This window comes from Heteronotia binoei, chromosome 5 (genome assembly GCF_032191835.1).
Source record: "Heteronotia binoei isolate CCM8104 ecotype False Entrance Well chromosome 5, APGP_CSIRO_Hbin_v1, whole genome shotgun sequence".
Taxonomy (NCBI): domain Eukaryota; kingdom Metazoa; phylum Chordata; class Lepidosauria; order Squamata; family Gekkonidae; genus Heteronotia; species Heteronotia binoei.
Window position 1 is genome coordinate 170284634 of NC_083227.1, and position 21500 is coordinate 170306133.

A 21500-nucleotide genomic window follows, 5' to 3' on the forward strand; every position below is an offset into this window, starting at 1 on the left:
TCGATTGCTTCCTCAGCTTCTTTTCTCCTCTTTTTCCGGAGCCACAGTAACTTAATATTCAACACGGATCAACGCATGCTCTGAAACTCTCCTGCTGGCTCTCTGAGATCACTCTGTATTATCTTGAAGTAAATTCTCTCTACATGATGATGATGATGATGATATTGGATTTATATCCCGCCCTCCACTCCGAAGAGTCTCAGAGCGGCTCACAATCTCCTTTACCTTCCTCCCCCACAACAAACACCCTGTGAGGTGGGTGGGGCTGGAGAGGGCTCTCATAGCAGCTGCCCTTTCAAGGACAACCTCTGTGATAACTATGGCTAACCCAAGGCCATTCCAGCAGGTGCAAGTGGAGGAGTGGGGAATCAAACCCGGTTCTCCCAGATAAGAGTCCGCACACTTAACCACTACACCAAACTGGCGTACATCCTTTCCTGGGTTAATTAATTGAAGAACTTTTGCTTGCTGTTTTGGTTACTCCTTAGGAAACAGTTTTTGTTGTTTCATATAGAACTAAGAATTAAGAACATAAGAGAAGCCATGTTAGATCTGGCCAATGGCCCATCCAGTCCAACACTCTGTGTCACACAGTGGCAAAATTTTTATATACACACACACACACACTGTGGCTAATAGCCACTGATGGACCTCTGCTCCATATTTTTAGCTAAACCCCTCTTGAAGCTGGCTATGCTTGTGGCCGCCACCACCTCCTGTGGCAGTGAATTCCACATGTTAATCACCCTTTGGGTGAAGAAGTACTTCCTTTTATCCGTTTTAACTTGTCTGCTCAGCAATTTCATCGAATGCCCATGAGTTCTTGTATTGTGAGAAAGGGAGAAAAGGACTTCCTCCTCTACTTTCTCCATCCCATGCATTATCTTGTAAACCTCTATCATGTCACCCCGCAGTCGACGTTTCTCCAAGCTAAAGAGTCCCAAGCGTTTCAACCTTTCTTCATAGGGAAAGTGTTCCAGCCCTTTAATCATTCTAGTTGCCCTTTTCTGGACTTTCTCCAATGCTATAATATCCTTTTCTGAGGTGCGGCGACCAGAACTGCACACAGTACTCCAAATGAGACTGCACCATCGATTTATACAGGGGCATTATGATACTGGCTGATTTGTTTTCAATTCCCTTCCTAATAATTCCCAGCATGGCGTTGGCCTTTTTTATTGCAAACGCACACTGTCTTGACATTTTCAGTGAGTTATCCACCACAACCCCAAGACCTCTCTCTTGGTCAGTCTCTGCCAGTTCACACCCCATCAACTTGTATTTGTAGCTGGGATCCTTGGCCCCAATGTGCATTACTTTGCACTTGGCCACATTGAACCGCATCTGCTACGTTGACGCCCACTCACCCAGCCTCAACAGATCCCTTTGGAGTTCCTCACAATCCTCTCTGGTTCTCACCACCCTGAACAATTTAGTGTCATCCGCAAACTTGGCCACTTCACTGCTCACTCCCAAATCTAAATCATTTATGAACAAGTTGAAGAGCATGGGACCCAGTACTGAGCCCTGCGGCACCCCACTGTTTACCGTCCTCCACTGCGAAGACTGCCCATTTGTACTCACTCTCTGCTTCCTATTACTCAGCCAGTTTTTGATCCACGAGAGGACCTGTCCTTTTAAATGGGTGGGTTTTTAAATGGGTGGGTTTTTTTGTGTACACCTAGGGAAAGTACGCAATTGAGTCACAACCTATCCATGTAGAACGTCTTGTGGGTTTCAAGGCCAGAGATGAGCAGAGATGGTTTCCCTTACCTTCCTCTACGTTAGCAACCCCTGTCTTCCTTGATAGTCTCACAGCCAAATACCAACTATGACTCGCCCTGCTTAGCTCTTGAGCTCTCTTGAGATCAGACTAAGCTGGGCTATTAGGGTTGTTGTGAGAATACCTGCAGCATTTAGATAGATAAAAATTAGGAATGAGAAGGCTGGGCTTATGGAAATGTCCACACAGAAGATGAGGCTTGTGCTGTAGAAACAAATGTAGTGAAAACTCCTCATCTCCAGTCACAGATTTTATTGAGTCACATCATGCCTCTGAGGATGCTGTGCTAAGACCTGTGCCCATACACTATGTAGTATTGGATACCTTAAGTGGCTTCTGCAGTTAGGGTGTCTCTTTCCTCATCCACCTAGTTAAAAAGCATCTCTTGCTGTATCTCTCAAAAGGAACGAACTCCAAGTATAGATCTTCTCTAGAGGACCGTCTTGTGAAGAGTGTCTGTGTTCACAGGACCTTTTAATCTTTTTAAGTAACTTTTGGTCTCTTAGAAGGGCTTCTGCTGGAGTAGCAAAGGCATCCAAATTAGCAACTTGTTCATGCAGTATGTCTAAACTAGTGGGCAGGGTGGGAGAGTTGTGGTCTGTGCAGGAAAAACCTTATCTTCTTTGTGGTCTCTGTGCATCACACCCTTGGGATTATGGTGCCTGTACTGACTCCAATTGGTATTTACATTGAGGGATTCTTGTGCCCCTGCCTCTGGGCATACCCAGGGACTCCACTGTGCATGCTCAGAGGGTGGGTTGACAAGATCCCTTCAGTTCTCTTCTGACCACTGTGCATTTAGGACTTTCCTCCTCAGCTCTCCAGTCAGTGACCCTTCCTCCTTCAGTCTTTTAAAATTTTTCTTCATCTCTGTAGCTCCATTCCTGTTTTTTCTCTTCATCCTGTTATCAACTCTACATCAGAAGAACATGAACTGTGAGTTTGGAAATCCTGCCCCCCTTTCCCAACTTCTCAAGCCTTCTGTCATATGTGGGGGTTCTTCAAGTGGTGCTCTCAGTGTGGCAACAAACTCACCCCCTCAGGTGGACACTCGTTGTGCCTCCTTTGTCTTGTCGAATCACACTGTACCGATACTTGCATCCATTGCCTGAAGTTCAGCAGGTAGACATGGAAAAATCAAGTAGCCTGCCTCCAAACTGTGCTCGTCACTTCTGCATTAGCACATCCCCAAATGGGCATTAGCTCTGCAGCAGAGGGTGCTGCCGCCTCTGCGTCACTCTCTCTCACCTTACTGTCGAAACCTTCCTCCACCGCACAGACTGTTGACACTGGCACCCTGGCGCCAAAGTCGGGATCTATATCGAAGATCCTCAACTAAGAAACATAAAAAAGAAAAGGAGCATAAATTGACCAAGGACCACCAGTTGCACACAAGCCATCCTGAGCCCCCTGCAGCCTCACTGGCTTGCGTACATCAAATCTTGTCTGCCACTCTGCAGGACCTGACGCCTCTGAAGTCCATGTCCAAGCAAATCTTGGCTTCTCTGCTTCGGGTGGACTCCCTGGTGCTGACACAACTGACTCAGGCTTCTCAGTTGGCTCCCATCCTGCCTCTGGTATTGTGTGCTTTGACCTGACCCAGCAGTCCCAACAATCCTCCAGATTGGCATTGGCCAGCAGAGCAAGCTCTCCTCAGTACCAGCCACCAGATATGGACCTCCAACGACCCTGAATCCATCCAAGGGATCAAGACACCTACTACTGTGATCAATTCAATGAAGATTGCTATTACCACTGGCTGTCAAGTATAGGAGTTTCAAAAGAACCAAGCGATGATTTGGATACAAAGTCTTAGATTATTGATAATCCATTGTGCTCATGGATGGAACAGGTTGAAAGTGATATAGTATAACGTATAGCAGCTGGCTTTAAGGGATACATCAAAGAGACCTTAGAGATAACTAGGAATTCTAACACAGTCGTGTGAAAAGCTACAATTATGCGTTTGGCTATCTTTTGCAGTTAGCAACATCCTGAGTCCCAGGCTTGGGCATGGGAACTGTCCCGGGAGGCACTATCTTCAAAGCAGGCATTTCTGCATTTGTTACATGAGGTGAGAACTAAGGAAGGGGTTACATAGCTTTGATATGCACCAGCAAAGTAACAGACTAAATAATACAGCTTTATATTGAGAATAACTTGTATGCTTGACATACTGCCCCCCCCAAGCCTCAGCCTGGGGTTTTTCTGGATGCAGTAGGTAAAACTTCATTAACCTGGGTGCCCTTTCATTGGATGCTTCTACCCACTCATTGTGACTTGGGGGAAAATGCTTCCATCTTATTAAAAAGTAAAGCACTCCCCTCTTCAGCCTTGCATCCAGTATCTCCTGCACCTCATGGTGACTCTGCCCCTCCACTTGAATCGGTTGTGGCGCCGGCGAACAAGGGTGATGCAGAAAATTCTACTCTACGACAGCCTTAGGAATATAAAGTGCTAAATACCTTTTGCTTCCAGTTTGCCCTCTGGGATTGGTTATCCCTGCTGCTGCAGTCTCTTCCAGAGGAAAACCGTCACACCCTGTTGAAAATTAAAAAAGAAGGCATGTTAGCGGCCAAGCAGCAAGTTAACTCGGCCAAACACAACATTGACACCTTTGCAAAGTGTTGCTCATTGGCTGTGGCTCTTCACAGGTATTCTTGGCTACATTCCACCTATTTCATTCAAGATACCAAAACAGTGATAAGACAACCTACCCTGTGATGGTATTGGTTTATTTCATGCCACTACAGACATCTTTGTCCAGGAGATGGACAAAAGCATCAAGGTCCCTAGAACACTGAGTGTATCTTCCACCTCCAAGGAATTCAATCCAAACCCTATGCAAGACCCTATTCCAGACGATCCCAGAGTCGATCCTTGCCGGAACATTCCTGGCATGGTTGCTCCCGGGGCCAGAATAATAGTTTTAAAGTTTTATTAAGTTTTCCATAAAGAAAGGATAAGGGAGTAGGAAATAGGTAGGAATGAAAAATACATAGAAGAATATTACATTCTGCATATCGATATACCATCAAGTATAGAAAGGCAATAAAGTAATTCAGTAAATTCAAAATACAGTTAAATTTAGAAATATTATATGAATACTGTAAGTTCATGCTTATACATATCTAAATTGGATCTTACTCTCAATATACCATAGTAAACAATAGCAATTACCATCAGTTAGTACCATTTGGATAATTAACCAGAAATGTCAAGCCAATTGGCTCCCAATGCTTTTTTGCTTCCTCTTTAGACTTGCCACCAAGTAAAGAAGATAAATAGTCCATCTCTACTGTCTCCAATATTTTCACTATCAGTTCTTCCTTTGTAGGCAGTCCCTGGAGCTTCTACCTCTGCGCAAGCAGTATTCTCGCTGCTATGTTGATATGTGCCATTAGATCTCTTGTCTCTTTTGTATATTCATTAGAATATATGTTCAATAAAAATGGTTCTGGTTTAAATTGGATCTGTCCTTTCAGTATTTTCTGTAGTACTGCACCATCTTCCAATAGTCTTTAACCACCTCACAAGTCCACCACATATGATACAAAGACCCAGCATGAGATGTACATTTCCAACACTTATTAGACATTTTAACATACATTTTGGATAGCTTTTCTATAAACATTCTCTTTAAAAGCCGTTGACTTAGTCAATTTAATATTGAGGTTCCATAACGCCTTCCGCACATCAAAAGTAATATTATGGCCTATATTCTTTGCCCATTGTATCATACAATCTTTTACAATTTCATCTTCCATTTTCATTTGTAATAAATAAGAATATATCAAAGATTTCAGGTTTTCACGGCTGGTAACATCATTAGGGTTTGTAGAATCTTTCGGGCTCAAGTACCATGTTCTACTAGAGAAAGTTTTTCTTCCAGACATTTCGTTCTCAGCTGCGGAGAACATCCTCAGTGGCGTTGCAGCCGGAGCAGGCGCTCTGACCTTCTTGGCTGCTGTGCATTGAGTGGGGCCAGGGCTGCTGGAGAGCTGCTATTTCTAGGCTGGAGGGGGTGTGGTGAAAGGGCAATTGGTTTGTGGATGTGTCCATTGTTTGGAAGGGGCTTCCTTATCACTACCCTTCCAGGAAGCCCCACCAAACAATGGACACATCCACAAACCAATTGCCCTTTCACCACACCCCCTCCAGCCTAGAAATAGCAGCTCTCCAGCAGCCCTGGCCCCACTCAATGCACAGCAGCCAAGAAGGTCAGAGCGCCTGCTCCGGCTGCAACGCCACTGAGGATGTTCTCCGCAGCTGAGAACGAAATGTCTGGAAGAAAAACTTTCTCTAGTAGAACACGGCACTTGAGCCCGAAAGATTCTACAAACCCTAATAATAAGAATATAACGTCGCAATCAATTTCTCCTGAGAACCTAGAAGAATTTTATCAAAAGCATATTGTTGAGTACTAAAGTCTACTACTTTATCTTTAACATATCTAAATTCTAGTTGTACTTTCAGCCACCAACTCATAGTAATATTCATACATTCCAGTTCCTCCTTGGATTTCAACTCATTGTTTTGTTTCAGTAAGTCTTCATACCTACAAATCTTATTTGAACTTAAAAGCTTTGGTTGAGTGAATGCTTCAACTGGTAAAAAATGGCGAAACCCATCTCGGTATTTTTTGGTAAATTTTCGGTTTTAGCCAAGCCCATGTGACAAAGAGATTTCTGTAACAAATGATTTTTGAAATAAGAGTGTCTGGTCCCCTTCTGAATAGTAATTGATTCTTACAGTTCACCATTTATCACAACCTTCGCACTTTGAGAAGAGTATATAGATTGTATCATCTTTAGAAAGTCCTTACCACACTCCATGATATTCCCTTGTTGTATCATGAACTGCCAATTCACATTATCGAAGGCCTTCTCTGCATTTAAGCAAATTAATACTAATTGTTTTTCCGGATGATTCTCATACTATTCCAATATATTACATATTGCTCTAACATTATTCTTCAAATATCTCCTTGGGAGAAATCCTGCCTGATCTTGGTATATGATGTCCGACAGAACTTTCTTCAAATGTTGTGCCAAAACTGAGGCAAAAATCTTGTAATCCACATTTAAAAGAGAAATGGGCCTATAATTTTCCAGATCTGTCCCTTCTTTTGGTATCAAAGATATAGTGGCTTCTTGCCATGAGAGAGGTATTTCAGCATCTTTACAAATGATGCTATAAGATATTTAAATGTAATCAAGACACTATCTTCAAAAGTTTTGTAGAATTCTGCAGGGAGACTATCTGGTCCTGGAGATCAACTATTTTTTGGTGACATTATCGTTTATTCTTTTATCATTATGGGTTCATTTAAAATTTTCTGTTGTTCTTCTGTAAAGTTAAGTTTATTCTGCTTAAGGTAATCCTCTAACTCTTCCTTGGGCATCTGCTCAGTTTCATATAGTTTTTTTTTATAAAATTGCTCCACTATATGATGTAGCTCCTGTCTTTTGAATTTCTCTATATTGTTTTGATCTCTCAGTACAGTTATAGTTCTCTTGGCATTTTCTTTTCGCAGTCTGTATGCCAACCATCTTCCTGGTTTATTAGCATATTCAAAATAATTTTGTCTGGCAAATTTTAATTTCTTTTCCACTTCTTCCACCAATATCAAATTAAGCTGATACTGCAGTTTTTAAATTTTATTCTGGAACTCCAATTTTGTAAGGCCAGAATAATAGACCGTGCTCCAGCAAGTCTAAATTTTCAGACAATCCTGCCAGAAAGTGATGGGAACACCTTTGACTTTCCTGTTGTCAGACTACCAGCACAACCACGTTTAACTTTAAAAGGGGTAAATTCTCTGAGATGAGGAGGCATGTGAAGAGGAAACTGAAAGGAAAGGTAAATACAGTCAAAACCCTTGGGGAAGCTTGGAGGCTATTTAAAACTATAATCCTAGAAGCTCAGATAAAATATATACCACAAGTTAGGAAAGGCACAAACAGGTATAAGAGAAGGCCTGCATGGTTAACAAACAAAGTAATGGAAGCTGTAAAAGGTAAGAAGGACTCCTTTAAGCGGTGGAAAGCTAGTCCAAGTGAGATGAATAAAAGGGAACACAGGCAGTGGCAAATCATATGCAAGACTGTGATCAGGCAGGCAGAAAGGGACTATGAGGAGCATATTGCAAAAAACATAAAGACCAACAATAAAAATTTCTTCAAATATATTAGAAGTAGGAAACCAGCCAGGGAGGCAGTGGGGCCCTGGGATGACCAAGGGGTCAAAGGATTACTGAAGGAGGATAGGGAAATGGCTGAGAAGCTGAATGCATTTTTTGCCTCCGTCTTCACTGTGGAAGATGAGAAGTGTTTGCCTGCTCCAGAACCACTTATATTGGAAGGGGTGTTGAAAGACCTGAGTCAGATTGAGGTGACAAGAGAGGAGGTCTTACAACTGATAGACGAATTAAAAACTAATAAGTCACCAGGTCCGGATTGCATACATCCAAGAGTTCTGAAGGAACTCAAAGTTGAACTTGTGGATCTTCTGACAAAATATGTAATCTTTCATTGAAATCTGCCTCCGTTCCTGAGGACTGGAAGGTAGCAAATGTCACCCCCATCTTTAAAAAGGGTTCCAGAGGAGAGCCAGGAAACTACAGGCCAGTCAGTCTGACTTCAATACCGGGAAAGTTGGTAGAAACCATTATCGAGGACAGAATAAGTAGGCACATTGATGAACACGAGTTATTGAGGAAGACTCAGCATGCTTCTGTAAGGGAAGATCTTGCCTCACTAACCTGTTACATTTATTTGAGGGGGTGAACAAACATGTGGACAATGGAGACCCGATAGATATTGTTTGCCTTGACTTTCAGAAAGCTTTTGATAAAGTTCCTCATCAAAGGCTCTTTAGTAAGCTCGAGAGTCATGGAGTAAAAGGACAGGGCCTCTTGTGGATCAAAAACTGGCTAATTAATAGGAAGCAGAGCGTGAGTATAAATGGGCAGTCTTCGCAGTGGAGGACGGTAAGCAGTGGAGTGCCGCAGGGCTCAGTACTGGGTCCCATGCTCTTTAACTTGTTCATAAATGATTTGGAGTTGAGAGTAAGCAGTGAAGTGGCCAAGTTTGCAGATGACACTAAATTGTTCAGGGTGGTGAGAACCAGAGAGGATTGTGAGGAACTCCAAAGGGATCTATTGAGGCTGGGTGAGTGGGTGTCAACGTGGCAGATGAGGTTCATTGTGGCCAAGTGCAAAGTAATGCACATTGGGGCCAAGAATCCCAGCTGCAAATAAAAGTTGATGGGGTGTGAACTGGCAGAGACTGACCAAGAGAGAGATCTTGGGGTCGTGGTGGATAACTCACTGAAAATGTCAAGACAGTGTGCGTTTGCAATAAAAAAGGCCAACGCCATGCTGGGAATTATTAGGAAGGGAACTGAAAACAAATCAGCCAGTATCATAATGCCCCTGTATAAATTGATGGTGCGGTCTCATTTGGAATACTGTGTGCAATTCTGGTCACCGCACCTCAAAAAGGATATTATAGCATTGGAAAAAGTGCAGAAAAGGGCAACTAGAATGAAGAAAGGTTAAAACGCTTGGGGCTCTTTAGCTTGGAGAAACGTCAACTGCGGGGTGACTTGATAGAAGTTTACAAGATTATGCATGGGATGGAGAAAGTAGAGAAAGAAGTCCTGGTCGCCGCACCTCAGAAAAGGATATTATAGCATTGGAGAAAGTCCAGAAAAGGGCAACTAGAATGATTAAAGGGCTGGAACACTTTCCCTATGAAGAAAGGTTGAAACGCTTGGGACTCTTTAGCTTGGAGAAACATCGACTGCGGGGTGACATGATAGAGGTTTAAAAGATAATGCATGGGATGGAGAAAGTAGAGAAAGAAGTACTTTTCTCCCTTTCTCACAATACAAGAACTCATGGGCATTCGATGAAATTGCTGAGCAGTCGGGTTAGAACGGATAGAAGGAGGTACTTCTTCACCCAAAGGGTGATTAACGTGGAATTCACTGCCACAGGAGGTGGTGGCGGCCTCAAGCATAGCCAGCTTCAAGAGTGGGTTAGATAAAAATATGGAGCAGAGAGAGAGAGAGAGATGTGTGTATAAATTTTTGGGCCACTGTGTGGCACAGAATGTTGGACTGGATGGGCCATTGGCCTGATCCAACATGGCTTCTCTTATGTTCTTACCAGACCATACTCGAATTGCTTCACTAGTCCCCATGGCCACCTGACTCTCTCCCTATTTCCATGCTTGGGAGGAGTATAACATCAGACAAATGGGTGCTTTCCATCATTGCCCAAGGGTGTCAAGTCTGGCTTTAACTCTGGCTCACTCAAGGAGCATGCTGGGTAGAACCAAAGTGTAACCAAATGCTGCTAGCTAGCTGTCCCTTGTTCCCCCTCCCCTCCGTAGAGAATGTCCCTGCTTTGAAATGGTGATGTGTGAAAAGTCTTATCTGAACCTTCTCAGCTCAGGTTCGGGGAAGACAGGAAGCCTGGGAGTACCAAGGCCGTGGGCCTCTAATCAACATGAGAATGTATTAGTAACAACTATGTGTGAATGTTCCCTTTGCTAGATTCCCCGGCCCGTAGGAATCCCTTTGAAGTGTTCCTTATATGCAATGTATCTATTAAACGGTCTTCAGTCTTTTCAAGCTCTGGCCAAGGCTGCAAGTAACCAGTATCAATAAACTAGTTCTTTGTATCTACATCGACTTGTTATTGAATCTGCAGACTTGACAAAGGGTATGCGATCGAATTCCAGGAGATGCCACATCCACACAACAGGTTGTCACTACTCCATTGTTCCAGGTCCTTTGGGATGAGGTCCAGACCCTCCTTCTCAAAGGGGCCATCAAACTGGTTCCCACTGCATCAAAGGGCAGTAGGTTCTATTCTTGGTATTTCACTGTCCCCAAGAAGAATGGAGGACTCTGTCTCATTATGGACCTTCACACCCTAAACAAACATAACTTACCACAAATTCAGGATGACAACTCTATTGCACATACTCTTTCTCCTGAGTTTGGTGGGTGCTGTGGACGGGAAGCAAGTCAGAGAGGCTCGGGGATGGCACGAGTGGAGAGGGGGCCCCCACACCTGCTGGAGCCCTAGGCAGTTGCCTAGTTTGCCTGCTGTCAAGCATTGTATACTCGTTTCATATTATAGAAGCTGGATCTCAGAATTGTTACTTTTATATTATAGAATCCAGATTTTAGAGTTGTTACTAACCGAGAATTAAATATGGGCACATCAAAGTAGCAGCCCCCACCTTTCTTCTTTCGCTTTTACTAACAGATGCAGGAATGTCCTCTTTGAAGATAAGACCTCCTGGGACTTGTTCTCAGGCTCAGCCAGGCCTGAACCCAGGATGTGCTAGTCGCAATATAGATAAGGAGCCCAGCATGTGAATTTCACACGTGAATGTAGAATTGTTTATAGAACCTTTGATGTGCCATTTTAAAGCATGTATTCTAGTGTTACAAAGTATTAGTTCCAATCTTCAGCTCGAATGAGCCACATGGATTATCAATAAACCTAACTTTGTTTCAAAATCCAAGGACTGGTTATTTTGAAATCTCATGCTTGACACCTACTCCCACGTGCCAGCCCTGGTTCCTCGGCCTCATGGTGGTCACCACTGCAGTCGTTACTGTAGAAAAACTGCAAATGTGTCTGTTACAACTATGGTTCTTGGAAGTCTTCTGTCCGTCTCTCCATCCCCAGACTAGCACATTCCGCATACCTGCAGATATCCTGCTATTTCTTGATTGGGGAGAACCAATGCAACCTCTTAGCAAAAGCACTGTTCTGAGGCTCAAATCCTTCAGAGACTTTGACAACCAATGCTTCACTCCAGGGATATGTTCTCTCTGGGGCTCCTTTTAGGCTCACCATCATATCAACTACCCCAAACCTTTAGCCATACAATTTATTCTGCAATCTTTCCTCCCCATCCTCACAGGAAAGACAACCTCTGTCATCACAGACGCCACCATCACACTCAATTGCATCAACCATCAAAGGGGAACAGTCTCTAAGAAACTCTGTAGCCTAGAAATAGACCTCTGGTTGTGATTTCAAAATCAGAACATGTTCCTAATTGCCACACACCTCCCAGGAGACCAGAACACCCTGGCAGACCTCTTAAGCAGGGGAGGAGCAGTCCTCCACAAATGGAAACTGAATCCAACTTACCTAATTCCTGTGTTTGCTGTGTTGGGAGGCACCTCATATTGATGTCTTTGCTACTCAGATGAACTCAAAATGCCCACGTTTCTTCCCTGGGGTGTGTATGCAGGCACTCTTTTGATGGGGGATAGAATCCTACTGAATTGGTCTCATTGTTTCCTATACATGATGTCTTCTCTCATCCCATTCCTCACTCAAATCATCGCCAAACTTTAGAGAGAAAAACTGAGATGCATTCTGATCACACAGTGTGACTTCGGCAACTGTGGTTTCTGCTTCTTCTCCACCTCTCCAACTGTCAGATGTACTTCTTTCTACCGGAACCGGATCTTCTGCTATCTGGAGCAACCTGAGAGGGAGAGACGAACGTCACAAATTTACTCCAGTTGTAGTCATAGGATTTCCATGTGCACAGTTTTCTGCTCTTGTTCAGAACATTCCGAACTCTGTTAGACAGGCTGTGATCACACATGCTGAATAACCTCTGGCTACTTGCCCCTTACATCATCTGTCATGGAAAACTGCTTTCCTGGTCGCGATCACATCAGCCAAACGGGTTAGCAAACTATCACTGCTCCGTTCTGATCCACCTTACCTACATTTCCTTCTGATCCACCTTACCTACACCTTACCCACCTTACCTACATCAGGGATGGTTATCTCCCCGTTGTAAAATTCTTCCTGAAGGTGGTCTCAAATTTTCATGTGCACTCAGAGACAATGTTACCTGCTTTCTACCCTACTCCTCAAACTCCTGAGGAGCACTCTCTCCGCACACAATGTCAAGAGAGCTCTGCTTTTCTGTTTAGCTAAGACTAAAGAGTTTTGTTTCACCCTTCACCTTTTTGTCACGTACTCTGGGCCTTCAAAGGCTCACAATCTCCTTTATCTTCCTCCCCCACAGCAGACAACCTGTGAGGTGGGTGGGGCTGAGAGGACTCTCACAGCAGCTGCCCTTTCAAGGACAACAAGTGACAGTGGATGCAAGTTGGTTGTTCAGTTCTACCGGCTGCAACTATCTGACTGTCAGCTCCCTCCTCCAGGAAGGCTACAGCTTGTTATTCTCCCAAAGGTGTGATGCACAGAGACCATAAAGAAGATAAATGGTTTGCTTACCTGTAACTGATGATCTTCTAGTGGTCATCTGTACATTCACACCACCCACCCGTCCTTCCCCCATGCTGTCAGCCTAGTTGCACTTTTCTATTGGGTTAGTCAGCAGTCAGAAGGAACTGGCAGGATCTTGGCGCCCCACCCTCTGAGCATGCGTGGCAAGGTCACTGGGTATGCCCAGAGGCAGGGACACAAGCATCCCTCTCTTGAAGCTATGTAAGTACCGATTGGAGTCAGCGCAGGTGCCGTAATCCCAATAATGTTAATGCACAGATGACCACTTCAAGATCATCAATTATAGGTAAGCAACCTGTTTTTCTCTTAGAATTAGCATGTATTTTAGGAATGAGGTGTCAACAACATTCATTCAACTACCTGCAAAGTATGCTAGGGATGTACACTGAATTGACAACATAACTGTGAATACAGAGAATGGGCTACAGGCATGTGCATGGGTGTACTGATGGAGTCAGGTAGTTTTAGACTTCTAGCTTAATGGTCTTACACATCCCCCCTTAGATAGTAATGTACACATCAAAAAGTATATGGGGGGAGGGCACTGCTGAGCCTGTGAGAGAACTTCCACCTCAGTCTGGTTCTGAAGGCCTGACTCCCTGGGATCTCAAGAGAGAGCCAGTTTGGTGTAGTGGTTAAGTGTGCGGACTTTTATCTGGCAGAACCGGGTTTGATTCCCCACTCCTCCACTTGCACCTGCTGGAATGGCCTTGGGTCAGCCATAGCTGTGGCAGAGGTTGTCCTTAAAAGAGCAGCTGCTGTGAGAGCCCTCTCCAGCCCCACCCACCTCACAGGGTGTCTGTTGTGGGGGAGGAAGGGAAAGGAGATTGTGAGCCGCTCTGAGATTCTTCGGAGTGGAGGGCAGGATATAAATCCAATATCTTCATCTACCTCACAGGGTGTCTGCTGTGGGGGAGGAAGGTAAAGGAGATTGTGAGCCGCTCTGAGACTCTTCGGAGTGGAGGGCAGGATATAAATCCAATATCTTCATCTACCTCACAGGGTGTCTGTTGTGGGGGAGGAAGGTAAAGGAGATTGTGAGCCGCTCTGAGATTCTTCGGAGTGGAGGGCAGGATATAAATCCAATATCTTCATCTACCTCACAGGGTGTCTCTTGTGGGGGAGGAAGATAAAGGAGATTGTGAGCCGCTCTGAGACTCTTCGGAGTGGAGGGCGGGATATAAATCCAATATCTGCATCTACCTCACAGGGTGTCTGTTGTGGGGGAGGAAGGTAAAGGAGATTGTGAGCCGCTCTGAGACTCTTCGGAGTGGAGGGCGGGATATAAATCCAATATCTGCATCTACCTCACAGGGTGTCTGTTGTGGGGGAGGAAGGCAAAGGAGATTGTGAGCCGCTCTGAGACTCTTCGGAGTGAAGGGCGAGATATAAATCCAATATCTTCATCTACCTCACAGGGTGTCTGTTGTGGGGGAGGAAGGGAAAGGAGATTGTGAGCCGCTCTGAGACTCTTCGGAGTGGAGGGCGGGATATAAATCCAATATCTTCATCTACCTCATAGGGTGTCTGTTGTGGGGGAGGAAGGAAAAGGAGATTGTGAGCCGCTCTGAGACTCTTCGGAGTGGAGGGCGGGATATAAATCCAATATCTTCATCTACCTCACAGGGTGTCTGTTGTGGGGGAGGAAGGGAAAGGAGATTGTGAGCCGCTCTGAGACTCTTCGGAGTGGAGGGCGGGATATAAATCCAATATCTTCTTCTTCTTCTTCAAGCTGTGCAGGTGAATGTCAAATATGAGATGTTTCTAGTACTGATCTCGGAGATTGCTGACAGGGATTTTTTTTTCCTGATATATGCTTACACAGTGCTTGATGGTTGTGCTGCTCACCTGATCCTTGCACATTCGGGCAGAAGGAAGAGAGAACCTCTAGCATCAAGGATCTTTGATGAAGGCCTCGAGGAGTTTGAAGACTGTTTTGACTCCTTTCATCTTGTGGAGTTGGGCTGGAGCCAGTCTCCTCCTGGCTCTTTCTTTTTCTTTATAACCCATAAGACAGGTCCATGGAAATGGGGGAAGATAAAAGAAAGAGACATTGGAGGGCCCTGGGGAAAACTCACTAAATTTGTTCTCCACCCTTGTTCACATCCTTGGCAAATGTACATGGGATGTCTCCTTTTATTCTTAACAGCAGACAGTGTCATATTTAAGGCTGCCATTGAGCCTTATGCTTGAATGGAGATTTCATAGAATCATAGAGTTGGAAGGGACCTTCAGGGTCATCTAGACCAATCCCCTGCCCAAAGTCGGAAACTCACAAATACCTCCTCTTAAATTCACAGGATCTGCATTGCTGTCAGATGGCCATCTAGCCTCTGTTTAAAAACCTCCAAGGAAGGAGAGCTGTGTTCAGTTCACCTCCCGAGGAAGCCTGTTCCACTGAGGAACTGCTCTGTCAGGAAGTTCTTCCTAATGTTGAGCCAGAAACTCTTTTGATTTAATTTCAACTGATCCTACCTTCTCGGACCACAAAAACAATTCTGCACCATTCTTTATATGACAGCCCTTCAAGTACCTGAAGATGGTGATCATATCACCTTTCAGCCACCTCCTCTCCAGACTAAATGTGCCCAGCTCCTTCAAGCTTTCTTCATAGGACTTGGTCTCCAGACCCCTCACCATCTTCATCGCCCTCTGGACTCGTTCCAGCTTGTGTCAAGCAGACGGATTCAATGACGAGTCAAAGTTGCTACAAAGACTACATTTATTGATAGACCGTTACTTTGGCTCAAGCCTTGGCTTGAGAAGAATGAAACCAATACATTGATAAATAAGTTTTAAGGTACACTTCAAAGAAATTCCTACGGGGAGGGGAAGCAGGGGAGCATTCACACATAAGCCACAAAACTACATACATTCCCAGGGCATTATCAGGCATTAGGCCTTGTATCACCCAGATGGCGCTTCCTCCCACAAGAGGATTCATGGGAAGGTGCTGATTGCCTTGCTCTCAGTAATTACCGGTCATAAAACAAAGAGGGGCCAGGAAAGGATAATAAACTAGCAGCATTTGGTTCAGTATGATCTTACCCAGGCCTACTTGTGGCAGGAGCAGTTATTGATCACAATCAGTTGAGCTTGACATCTTGTCTATATCCTTCTTAAAATGTGGTGCCCAAAACTGAACACAGCACTCCAGGTGAGGTCTTACCAAAGCAGAGTAAAGCTATACCATCACCTCATGTGATTTGGACACTATACTTCTGTTAAATACTGCCCAAAATTGCATTTGCTTTTTTAGCCACCACATCACACTGTTGACTCATGTTCAGTGTATGGTCTACTAATACCCCTAGATCCTTTTCACACATACTACTGCAAAGACAATTCCCCCCATCCTATAACCATGCATTGGAATTTTCCTACCTAAATGCAGAACTTTACATTTATCCCGGTTAAAATTCATTTTATTGGTTTCAGCTCAGTTTTCCAGCCTGCTTACCTGATCCCTGCATACTCAGGCAGAAGGGAATACCTTATTAACAGTGCCTTACTGATGCAGAATAAAGAGAGAGAGAGAAACTAACAAGAGTTACCAAGGACCAAAGAGGCTCTAGGACTTGGAGTGCAGAAGATAAGCTTAGATATATGTTATGCTTTGAGCGAAGCTGAATGGGCACAAGTAGCATGACTAATTTTTCCCCTCTTACAGAGCATGTTCCTGTTGAGCTACACGAGCCCTTCTATACAGACCAATATGAACAGGAGCACATGAAGCCTCCTCTTATCCGCCTGCTGCTCTCGTCTGACATCTACTGCCGTGCCTGGCATCAGGCCTTGCCCCCAGGCCCTGATGGTGCCTCAGCCCCCAAGGATAATGCTGCCTTGCTACAACTTCTGACCCATCATGGCTTGGTGCCCACCTTCCAAGACAAGCCTATCAAGGAAGCTGATTTGCACCACAAGCCAATCAGGCTGGTAAGTCTGCATGCAGTTCTCAATGTGCCATCTTGATCTGATGTTCCTGTTGGTGGCTCTTGTTGCAGGAGCAGGGCATATATCATTTTGGAAATGTGAGGGAGGGAGGGAGGGAGGGAGGAGGTTCTCCCTGGATTACCAGATGAAAGAGGGCTGGAGGCATGAGAAGAAGAGATGAAGGGGCACAATAAAATCTTTATTTCCAGAATTCCTTGGCAGAACCTTCTTTTAAATTGTAGGGTTTACTGGGTTGCGCAGGGAATGCTTGTTGTGCAGAGTGGAGCTCAAATTTTTCTGTCCTTTTTAGAGCTCTGTAGCTACCGTTTCCCCACTAGTGCAAGTCTGCAATGGGGAAATTTGCATTTGTGGAATGCTTTATTTTTCAAAAGGTGGTTGCTCTGTGGAATTCATACCTTACAATAGGTAACTTTTTTACTAAATTGGTATAGCACTGCCTGACAAGCAGAGTTTGTAAGTGTTTTCAGTATGAGCTGCTGTAGTTGGTGGGAACCCTGTTTGCCTTAGTGACTGATGCTTCTGTAAGGGGTTGTATGTGTGCTGGTATTCAAGGTTACTAGGGTTCTTTTGGAGAAGTTCTTCTGAAAAAAACTCCTACTCCCAAAGCTAGGCCTGCTATGGATTGGGAACAGGGGAAAAAGAGAGCAGCTGTAGTTTATGGCTTTGTGTGAGAAAGACACCCTCAAGGATTGTCCTGTGTGAGGGGCCTGATGAAGGCTCTGAGGGTGACAAACAAATCCCCAAACTTCTCTTTCATTGCTGCCTTAGTAGTAGGAGTGTCCTCTGTGGCGCCACAGCGTAAGGACGGGGTCTTTACAAGGTTAAATCCTAGCCAACCGTGGGAACCCCTTTCTTCATTTCCCTGTGAGTGGGGAAGGCTGGGGTGTGGCTGAAGCCACCCCAGGAATAGCTGTTCCCAGGGTTTACATTACCTGCTGGGAGAGGAACCTGTTCTAACAGCCTGAAGCATCAATGTTTTTGTAGCTTGATAGACCAGGGAGCTAAAGCAGGTAATAATGTGCAGCAGGTGGCTATTGTTGTCAGGTATGTACAAGAAGCAGGGACCTCTGAACCAGGTGCTAGACCTGTGCTACTCTCTTGCTTTAACAGATGATAATTCATGGTTGCTTAGTGTGGGCCGCACAGTAGCAGTTGCTGGCAAGTCCACTTAAGAGCATAAATATAAGGATGTGCCGGAGGGAAGTTTTTGTTTTGTTGTTGTTTTACTACTGCTGTTGCCCTAGTCAGGAGCAATGGGTGGCTGAAGTTTTATATCCCTATTTCTTGTGCTTGCCCATAGCATAAGCAGCACCCATAGCACTATGGGACAGAAGAAGGAGTTTTGTCTTCTTCCTTGCCTTGTCTGTTGACAGTGCCACACACGGAGTGGGAAAGACTGAATAATCCCTCTTTAAAAAGAAAAAAGGGGAGGTTGAAATGTCTGAGGTTATCAGATAAAAAGAGGAGTACAACAGGAGGCAGTAGTTTGGTGTTTCCCTCTCCTCCCTGTATGACAGGGGTGGCCAACGGTAGCTCTCCAGATGTTTTTTGCCTACAACTCCCATCAGCCCCAGCTAGCATGGCCAATGGCTGGGGCTGATGGGAGTTGTAGGCAAAAAACATCTGGAGAGCCACCGTTGGCTACCCCTGCTGTATGAGAGTTTGGAGAAGGGAATTCCAGTCAATAATCTGGCTGCCCTGCAGATGGCCAAAATTCCCTTCTGCCGTGTGATTTGGCTGGTATTAGAGTGACGGTCTCCCTGACCTGTGCATTTTTTCAGTGAGGCTAAAATTGTTGCTTCTCTCTGGTTCTCGCTAGCTGATGCAAAGGAGGATGTTTGAATTGTTCAGGCTTGAGATGGCTGCTTTCTGCTATCAGCAAGTATAATTGTGTGTGTACGTGGTGGGGAGAAGGGAATCCCAGCTGCTGATGGGATTGGTGTGCATTGAACAGGTCACTGATGGTTATTAAATTTGCTTTGAGTCTTTGGAGGCTGAAAAGAGGAATGGGAGCTCCAGTTAGCTGAAGGCAGGGGGTAGCCCCTCCTCTCCTTTGCCAAAAGAAAAATGCTGCCAGTTGAGAAAGTTGAAAAGGGAGGCAGAGAGATGACGACACTTGATTCTAATATAATTTCTGGAAACTCCCAGGGGAATGCCTGAGTGTGCCCATGGGCTCTCTCACTTGAACAGGGAGCTGGATTACTCGCCCCCTCCCCAGAAGGATTAGATGGTTTGTGGAGGGAGGCAGTGGCAGCATACTGCCAGTAATGATGCTGGAGAGCAGGCATCCTCATTTGGTACAGACTCTGTTTTTCTCTGACACAGCACTTATTGAGATCTGTGCAGTGTGGCTTGAGCTAGGGAGGGTTATGCCTCTTTGGTTGTGGGTTGAGCCCAAACTCTGAAGAGAGCGTGTGTGTGTGTGTGTGTGAGAGGGAAGTATAGAGGAAGTCACTAGAATATTGTGCTGCAGCTAAAGATCTCCTTTTTGTGTGTGTGTTTGGTGTGAGCCATCCTGAAGGGGAAGAGATCTCTGAGATTCATTCTTAAGCTTGACACATGCTGTATTCCCTCCCCTTTGCTCTGTGCCTAAGAATGAGCTCGTTCCATAAGCTTGTCCTTAACACACTTCCAGTCCTTATTCACTGTCTAGTTTATCACCTTTTCCCACTGCTGCAGTTCTTTGGTATAGAAGATCAGGCTGCCAGGAGAGCTTTGGGTGGTGATATTAAATGTATCTGGGGCTTATAGATGACCATCTATCTGGTTTGTCTTGTTGCCTCTGCTTGCAGAACCTAGTGGATGTTAGGCACACATTGGGCCCACTCTCTGTAGTTCTTCTGCAGGACTAGTGCCATGTGCTTACTGATCGTTTCCCCTTCCACTGCTTCCTTAGAGCAAGTTAGTACTCTGAAATATTATGTAATGTGGGGATGGTATGATTTCCTCCAGTTATTTTACTACAGCCTTGGTTAAGAGAAGAAGAAACAGCAAGAGTCCAGCAGTACCGTAAAGACTAAAGACAGGTATCTGAAGGAGCAATGACTCACAAAAGCTCATAACCTGCCCCAAATTTTGTTAGTCATTATGATGCTGCGGGACTCTTGCTCTCTTCTGCTGCTATGGACAGACTAACATGGCTACCCATCTTGATCTTCCCCGGTTGACAAGGATGGGTTGACTAGATCAGTGGACTTAAAAGAAAGTATTTATAAAATGTTTTATAGATGATATTTAACCCTGGACAAATTAGGAAAAATGTATCAAAATATGTCAGATAAGTGCTGGAAATGTAAGACTACAACTGGAACTTTTTAGTACAAATTAGATTTCAGCCAGAACTTTTCTTATTAAATATGTTACCAGAAAACTATTCCAGACAGATTAAAGTGTTTCTAATACAAGCAGTGACTGCAGGTAGAATAATCTTTGCGAAATATTGGAAATCGCATGAAATACCGACAAAAGAGAAACTATTAGCTAAGCTACCAGCCCTTGAAGAAATGGATACCTTGTCAGCTAGACTGAAAGATGTTAATCTGTGTGAAACAAAGAAAATATGGGAACCATTATATAATTGGTTACGATATACTATATGAACTTCCAAAATAAGATAACAATATATGACATATATTGGCGTATAAAAATATATTCTTGTCTTAAAAAGGTACAGGTAGTCAGTCCCCTGTGCAAGCACCAGTAGTTTCCAACTCTGGGGTGATGTCGCATCACGACGTTTTCACGGAAGACTTTTTACGGGGTGATTTGCCATTGCCTTCCTCAGTCATCTACACTTCCCCCCAGCAAGCTGGGTACTCATTTTACCGACCTTGGAAGGATGGAAGACTGAGTCAACCTTGAGCCAGCTACCTGAACCCAAGCTTCTGCCAGGATTGAACTCAGGTCGTGAGCAGAGAGCTTGGACTGCAGTACTGCAGCTTTACCACTCTGTGCCATGGGGCTGCATTCTTGTCTTAGTAGGAGTTTTAAAAGTTGTTGATGATTACTGAATCACAAGATGGAAATGCAGAAAAAATGTTATAAGAGGAGTGATGTTGAGTATGAAGACATGAAATGAATAATGCATACGTAGAAATGTTATAAAATTTATTTACTTTATCCTTTTACCTCCCTCCCCCATTCCTATCTTACCTGAAACTTAATAAAATTATTCAAACCCAGAAAAAAAAAGACAAGGATGGGTTGGCTTCCCAAAGTTTATCTGGGTGGTTTCAACGAAACTATGCATAAGATGTACCACTGAGCCCACTCAGGGGAAAGGGTGGAATACAAATTAACAAAAATAAATATAGACTGCCAGCAAATGAAAATGGTGGCATTCTCCCTCAGCTTTATATCACTTCAGGCTGCATGTAGAACAGAGGCTCTGCAAATTCAAAGGCCTTCCCTCCAGCTCCAAGACTTGATACTGCTGATTGTATAAATTGGCTGGCTGTC

The 21500-nt window shown here is 44.4% G+C and overlaps 1 protein-coding gene across 5 annotated transcripts in view; it reads left to right on the plus strand.

Annotated features, from left to right (window-relative positions):
- CAMSAP3 (calmodulin regulated spectrin associated protein family member 3) overlaps positions 1-21500 on the plus strand; it is a 69603-nt gene that overhangs the window by 23703 nt on the left and 24400 nt on the right. For all 5 annotated transcript variants that reach the window (XM_060240712.1, XM_060240713.1, XM_060240715.1 and 2 more), the window contains exon 2: positions 16759-17024. In XM_060240712.1, the coding sequence (XP_060096695.1) occupies positions 16759-17024 (266 nt within the window). The remainder of the gene's footprint in view (positions 1-16758; positions 17025-21500) is intronic.